General features: G+C 34.5%; 1 protein-coding gene across 2 annotated transcripts; it reads right to left on the bottom strand.

The window, feature by feature from the left end:
- Positions 1–529: 529 nt before the first annotated feature.
- tcp11l1 (t-complex 11, testis-specific-like 1) lies at positions 530–5,393 on the bottom strand. Of its 2 annotated transcripts, none has more exons than XM_043227295.1 (10): positions 5,260–5,393; positions 4,677–4,830; positions 4,457–4,589; positions 4,123–4,243; positions 3,231–3,451; positions 3,020–3,156; positions 2,698–2,873; positions 1,861–2,042; positions 1,607–1,779; positions 530–1,528 (listed from the first exon to the last, which is right to left on the bottom strand). In XM_043227295.1, the coding sequence occupies exons 2-10, from the start codon at positions 4,822–4,824 to the stop codon at positions 1,311–1,313; spliced, it is 1,509 nt and encodes a 502-aa protein (XP_043083230.1). In that variant the 5' UTR covers positions 4,825–4,830; positions 5,260–5,393; the 3' UTR covers positions 530–1,310. The 2 variants fall into 2 exon arrangements, with proteins under 2 accessions (XP_043083230.1, XP_043083231.1); XM_043227296.1 differs by having other exon boundaries at positions 4,677–4,827.
- Positions 5,394–8,096: the final 2,703 nt, after the last annotated feature.

Genomic DNA, 8,096 nt, shown 5'->3' with positions numbered 1-8,096 from the left:
TGTTAAAAATATCATATAATTCTTAAATATGTATGAACATATGCATACGTGTTTGTATTTATATTTACATAATATAAATGTATTCACTGAAATTATATTTTTACTGTAAACCTGTACAATAAAATCGACTGATATATCTGAAAGCAATTCAGCTTGCAGCCACGAATTAAACAAATTTAACTTACAATAACTGAGAACTTAAAAACATTTCAGAAAATATGAAACAATAAAGCACATGTATAAATTATATTCTAAAATATAATTTTATGTATAACAATATAAAATACATTTGATATATATTATTTTTAAAAATTAAAACATTTAAATATATATAAATATATCTATATATATATATATATAATTACAATAACTGATATGAATATATATATATATATATATATATATATATATATATATATATATATATATATATATATATATATATGTATATATAGCTGATTACTGGATAAAACAAAATATCATGTAATATAATGGCAAATTGGCAACACAATCAATGCTTCTACACACCTCCATTAACCATTTTTATTGGGAGCCAGCATTCCATTTAAAATAACCATTATTAATAGTGCATTAATAAGACATACTTTTGAGGTTCAAAAGAGTAGAACAGAGAAATGTGCAGCTGGGGTTGTTTGGGAATACAGTTGCTTGTGAGGTGAAGTTGTCTTCTGTAAAACATGCTCACTGTTGATAAAAACATTGTTTTTAAAAAAATCAAGAATACTCTAAAAAGACCATGCATGCTTTTCGAAGTGTCCCGTGAACATGGGAACAACATGATAGTAATCTGTAGGTTAAAATGAGCAGTTAAGAGAAAAAATGTGCACTTAAATATGGGTGGCACTTCACAAACTAAGGCACCAGTCAAATGCTGTACTGTACATCCTTTTCCTCACAACCGGAGACCTCAGTAACACCTTTACGGAAGGGATCAGGCTACGACAGCAAATGTTTGAAACTACTCAAAATGGAAGTGAATCTTCTGTAAAACAACAGTATTCGCAAGGTTCTCCTCTATTAGATTTCAGTAAGCTATTCTAACAGTTATCAGTTACTGCCTAAAGCAATCCAAGCTTTAGGCAATTCAAATGTCTTGATACATTCATAAATATTCCCTGATATAGAATGCGATGAGAGGAGGTCAGGACTCTTAACCCTTAGATATCTGTTAGTGCTAGCGTGTGAGCTTTAAGGGGTTAATTAGCTATTTTACAGACACTTTTCATTTGTACATAGCTACAGAATGTGAAAGCCAGGAACACTACTGGTAAGTATTTCAGGTGTTGTGTTTACACATTTAAACTTTCCCCTTGTTTCAGAATATCTTGGAGGATCTTGTGATAGAACGTAGAGTAAACTAGCTTGTTGAAGGTCACCAAACGTCCCAGCTTAACGGCAATCTCCTCTAACTCCTTGCTGACGGGTGTCAGACCTCCAGGGAGAGCCGGGGCGCACCGGTGGGCGCTTGACTCCAGGAAGCCAAGAAGGTAAGTCTGGACGCGGGAGTCTGATAGGGAAAGCAGAGTTTTACATTAGAGTTCTTCACTTCTCAACAAAGAAGCTTTTCGGGTTCCGACCTGCTTACCGATGACCTTGCGTATGGGGTTGTCTGCAGACTTAGCGGCTACAATTTGGCCTTTCAACGCGTTCTCTCTGTCAGAGGGAAACGGGGAGAAACCGTGCTGAGACAAGCACCCTCTGAGCTCCACACACAATCTCTCTGCAACCGCAGCAAAGGCTTCATCCGCTTTAAAGGACCTATGAGAGAAAAGTACAATGGTTAAGTCCACGGAAGTGTGAGGCTTTCGAAACGCAATGTAATGTAATCCACAAACGTACGAAGTGTGCATCTCCGCTAACAGAATTTTAATGGTTTTCTTCAGTCTTTCCATGAGGCCCGGGAGTCCAGAAATGGCTTCGCCGGCACTGTTATAGACTATGAGCAGGACCGAGGCCGCCAGTGCCAGTTGCTCCAGCTCCTGTTGCATTTCCAGAAATCTGCCCTGATCCATGAGAAGAGTCTGTTTGAGAATAAGAGGGAGGAAAAGGCAAATTAATAGTTTTGAGATCACATTACACACACACAGTGAGTGAGTGGACCATATATAAATACAGTATATACAGTATATATATATATATATATATATACACAGTATACACATATATTTATATATAAAACACTTATTATATAATTAAAATATGTTCAAAAACTTGTGTTCAAGTTTTTTTCCCTCACCCAGGCTGATTTTATTTGATCAAACAATATTTTAAATATTCTTACAATATTAAAGAACAGTCTATTTTAATATATTTTAAATGATGAATAGGAACTTTTTCTACAAACAGAAATGTTGTCTTTTGTGATATTATAAATTCCTTTATACTTACTTTACTTTACATTTTTGATTCATTTAGTGGAGCTCTACTAAATATCCCATAAATTAAAAAAACAAAACATAAAAACCAAATAATTTTGTTTTAACAAATATGATTAATTGTTAAAATTCTTCTTTATTATAACAGAACATTTGCTTCAGGATAGTTTGGCCATGCTGGTAAAAAAAAAATCTCATCCACAAAAATGTATTAGAAACAAGAGGTATATCATGTATGAACTGCATGTATGACATTTTTAAAATAAATTAAGTAAGTCACTTAGCACTAATAATATATTACCTCCGGAAACGAATCAGTGTCATGGTCCCATTTTAACAGGCGTAAATAGGCATGATTGTGTATAGTTAGAGGAAGTTGAGCAGAATTTGGTGTGCTTGTTGCTCCACCTTCCGTTCCTCCACCAGTTACATAATCTGCTGTGTCCTGGAGCCATTTCTTCGTGAAATCCAAAGCATCTGCAAACATGAATACATAACTCAATTAAAGAGATTAGCATTTATTAACGTGCAAGCAGCTTATCCATGTTTTTTTTTTTAATCCAGTGTTATCACTGCATAACGTAACATGCGTTGATTTAGTGTAATTAATAGATTTTTCTTACTGGGCTGCTTCTCCAGGAACTCCTGAAATTTCTTCCGCTCGTATTCCACTGACTGCTGTAAGAGTTGAGGTCGCAGGCTGCTCACAGCGAAGTTGGCCATGTCGATCTTCATTTTGTCCAGCACTGCAAATATGGACCTGCGAAGAAGCGTGATTTTATTGGGAGTCGAAGTCACGCACGACCTTCACCTTGATCTGTTTAAGTGACTTACTTAAAAAGGGGCACAATGTCAGAGATTTCACGCAGCTGTTTGATGTCTTCATCACGGCAGGGTGCGCAAAAGGTGCCCATCATGTCAATTATGAACTGAGCTACCTTACTGATGTCTAGAGCTCCGTTCTCAGCCTCCTGCTGGATCAATGAGAGGTCCAGAGCCTCTTCAATTTGCCCTCTCAATCGGCTCTGTCCTGGCAACAGAAAAGACAGCAGGGTCTGGAAAAACAGGAGGACAGGGAACTAACACTTTTAGTTTTGTGAAATGTTTTAGGAAAGTACATAATATTAATAAATGCAATCAAGATTTACTGCATGTATATAAAAAATTGCATGTATATAAAAATAAACATATACATACATATACATATATATATATATATATATATATATATATATATATATATATATATATATATATATATATACATATATATATATAGTATAAGATTTTTTTTTGAAGTATTCTATTCAGTCCACCAAGCCAGAATTAGTTTGATCCAAAATACAGCAAAATCAGTAATATTGTACAATATTTGTACTTTTTAAAATAACTGCTGTCTATCTGAATATATTTTAAAAATTAATTTTCTTCAGTAATTTCCTTGCTGAATTTTAGGATGGTTCCTCCAGTCAAATGATCCTTCATAAATCATTTTAATATTCTAATTTGCTGCTAAAAAACACATACATTTATTAATTATTATTATTATTATTACTGGTATTGTCATGTTGAATTTATTTTTCAGGATTTGTAGATGAATAGAAAATTCAAAAGAACAGCATTTATCTGAAATAGAAATCCTTTGTAGTATTATAAATGTCTTTATCATCATTTTTGAACAATTTAAAGAATCACTGCTAAATCAAATCATGATTGAATTATTTACCTCTTTAATTTCACCAACCAGTGTGATAGCATGGCTGTACGTTGGTGGGTCCTCATTCATCTGTGACTCAAGGCAATCCCAGAATGCTTTATGCATTATTTCTTTTACCCGTTTCTCCAAACTGAGTACACAGGAAAGATATGTTGAAACATTACTAAACATTCTGAATTCAATCGATTTAAAATGCAAAAAAGTGAATATTTGACCACAATATGTATCCCTTCAGAATCACTGCGTTGAAATATAAACAGAGATTTAAATGAGCAAATTCATATTTTACATTATATGTTTAGCCCACTGAAAACATTATGATAACATTTATAGAGTCTATTACCTCCCCTCTTCTGGCTCATAAGGCTTGACTTGAAAAGCAGTGTTCATTACTATCTCATGGGCCAGTGCCATATTAGTGACTCCTTTGGCTGTCTCCATGAGCTCTTCCACTGACACAAACCTGGGTGGACTGGCTGTGAGTGTTTGAATGCAACGTTAACACTGTTAGAGTTCAAATTGCCATGCATATCTTAAATTAAAATAACCAATCGTGTCCTTACACTGGGGGGTGAGCCTGTGAGGACTGGGAGTATTTCTTCTGATCCTCTTCCGGATCATCTCTTCTGATGTTTCTGCAGTGTTTTCTGTCCCATCCTTGTCGATCTTGCTCTGCTCCTCCTTGGAGGACTCATCAGATTCCTTGGGCATCTTCTGCTGAAAACAAAGAAGCTGAGAAATTAAACCGATCTGTACAGCACGAGCTGCTTTATCCAATTCCACACTAAAATGCCAACGCTGAAAATTTTCTGGCAACGGTTTGACAACGAGCTGAGTGTGAAGTTGTTTTGTTTTTATTTAAAAAAAAACTGCAGGAAAAGACTAGAATGCCTTTTGGGGCGATAAACAATTGCTCTCTAGTAGCCTCATCTCTCTTCGTTGTATTCAAATATGTTTTATTTCTCAGAATTCGCTAGCTTATCTACATTGAACTGGTTTACTGCGCCGTGACATAAACCACCAGCAAGATCTCATTACTAAAATCTCTGAGAGCCTGATGCTCCGTCGCATCTGTCTGCACTCTAACATCCGGTCATTCATTCAGCCAAAATATTAAAAAATACATTAGACTCTTTTACAGCTTACCTCGATTATTTAAAGCACCGACCGCCCGAACTTTATTTTAATGTAGCTGCAATTCGCCACATATAATCAAAATACCAGCCCGAACGTTTTGTTCTGGATAAATCCATACAACTTGATGCGCGTATTTACGGAAGTACGGTTCACGGCGCTTGTTTGTAGTTTTTTTAGATGTGATTTTCTATGAGGCCAAAGCGGTGTTTGGAAGAATAAAACTACATTTCCCTACAGAGCGTCACTTTAGCCGCCCCCTAGCGCATGTGCTTTGGAAAGGGAGGGTTGTATAAAATGGTTAATAATTAAATTCCAGATAATTTAATTATCAAAGGCAATAAAATCACAGTTGTGAATAAATGTACATATACAGTTATATTTATAAAATGAAAGAAAACCGGACTGTATTTAAACAGCATAATTGCAAAGTTGATTTTAGTTTCCTCGACCCTGTAATTTTTACTAAATATTTATTTATTAAATTTTCATTACGTTCCGCCATAATCGTGTAAAAAATATGCTGCTACATATACAAAAATATAAAAATAAATACACACAAGACACCGTGACGTACATATATGAACACATGTGACACTAGGTGGCAGCAAAGGCAACGTTTCTTAGCGCCTGAATCGATGACACAGGTAGGGCGAGTCGATTTACAGAGTGACATGATTTAAAATACTAGCTCGGAAAAATAATAAATCACGTTTTGCTTTTAAACATCTTCAGCGATGATATTTGAGAGGAAAGTGCGCAGAAATCCCAGAAATTATTATTTGAGATATGGCGTAACCTCGAATGGATTTCCACCACATCAAATCCAGTCAGTGCGTGTTTAAAGTAATAATTCAATAAATGTATGCTTATTAAACAATCGTTAATTTATTCTAGCTATTTGCAACAATCGCTGTTTTGTCGCTTAAGAGAGAAAATAACTAATAAATAAACGTCGTGGTAGTTTAGCCAGCTAGCTAGAATTGTAAAGTGTGCTATTAATAGCTAAATGCGCTTTTATCTTTCAAACTTATTAGACTGGGTTAGTCTAGAATGATAAAAATGTTTTCAGCCTATAATAATAATAATTTACAATGGTGAGTTAACTATATAGCTTTTGCAGAGTTACCACAGCATAACTGTATTTGAAAATATTGCTTTATAAAAATATGGCTTTCATTTATTCAGTTTAGGTAAACCAGCATTGTTTAGCATGGGAGAATATTACTTAATACCTCAAATCAATATTTATTGTAGCAATGTTCATTTGGGGGGTAAAAGTCTTCTCATACATTAAATCCAGATTCCCAAGCAAAACTAATGTCTGACCGGCCGAGGTCAAAGGTTAAATCTGATGGCCGCTCTGACTTCCAGTGGGTTTTCACCTGAAGTCCTGTCTACTGCCGTTCACATTTACAGATCAGCAGCTATGACAGTAATATGGACATCATACCACAGAAATTATCCCATTTTATGGATGGTGTCTTTTTAATTTTGCCTTTCATGGCTTATAAAGTTGTTTAATATCTGCTGAGGTGAATCAGCGGAGGAAGAGAATAAAGGCATTGGCCCTCCAGGTCATTTGTGATAGTAGCAAATTCTAACGGGATCATTTAATTCCTGCACATGATTGATATATCAGCGGCGGCTAAATGGACGAAAGCCTTTCTTCTATTAAAACACTAGGCAGAATGAAGACCTCCCACTTTCCAAGTCAGCCATGATGATGGGGATACAGCGGACCAAGCACAGGTCAAATTAAATATCTTATATAATTCCTTCTCAATGACAGCGCCATCTGTCCATCCGGTGTTATGGCCCTGACCCCTATTAGCCTACACTCTCACCATGCTGCCATTTTCACCTTGATAGGTTCGAGATGGGATTTAAAATGCTTCTTCTGATGCAACGGCTTGAACTTTGTCTGTAGCTGCGGTTTATATATTATTACGAGGCAAAATTTATGTAGTGGCATTGTTTTTTTCATGTGCAGCGCGATAAAAGCAATAGTTCTAGCTCGAAGTTTTGACGGGATGAGCTACGTTTAAAGCTGATATGTGCACTTGTGATCAAACCAAAAAAATAAAATTACTTTTTTATAATTTATTTTTCACTACATAAAGTAACTATTGCCTGAAATGAAAACGTATAACAATTTTTTTCAAGGCAATTTTATTATTATTTTCATTTAGTTTAACTTGATGTATTGAAATATATGGAAGACATTTAAATAAAAACATAAAAGGTAACTGCGTTAATTATTATCTTACAATTCAGTTGTTTTTTCTTGTTTTCAGTTTATGTCTCACGATTGTGAGACGGTTACTGTGAATTAAAAAAAAAAAAAGGCCACAATCACCTTTTTTTTATCCAGAAATATCAGAAATGGGCTTCCATAGTAATAACTAAAGGTGAAACTGAAATAAAAAATAAATAATAAAAACTGATTTAATAACTTGAATAAAAAGGTCTAACTAGAACGAACTAATTTTAAAATGAAAAATACCAAAAATAGAAATAAAATATATCTAGTAACTATAACGTTATCTAAATGATATTAAATTGGTCAAAGCATAGCCACACTTTGGTTGAACTTTAAGTTAATGTAGATGTTGAACCACAGACAGCCTACATTTGCTGCAGTTATCTAAAGGAAAAACGCCAGATTTGATCAGAACGTTCTATTTAGATTGTTTGATTTGGTTAAACGATTGTTAATTCAACGATTTATTAAACACTGATGCATTTAATTATATTGCTGTTGTTTTATATACCAGAAACACCAGATTTGATCTTTAGGTTCTGTTTAGATTTAATCTTTGTTTTTGTTTTTTTTCCCCCCGAGTGCC

The sequence above is a fragment of the Puntigrus tetrazona genome, chromosome 25 (genome assembly GCF_018831695.1).
Source record: "Puntigrus tetrazona isolate hp1 chromosome 25, ASM1883169v1, whole genome shotgun sequence".
NCBI lineage: Eukaryota > Metazoa > Chordata > Actinopteri > Cypriniformes > Cyprinidae > Puntigrus > Puntigrus tetrazona.
Note: the sequence above shows the minus strand (reverse complement) of the source record. Positions and strands in the feature narration are given on the sequence as shown.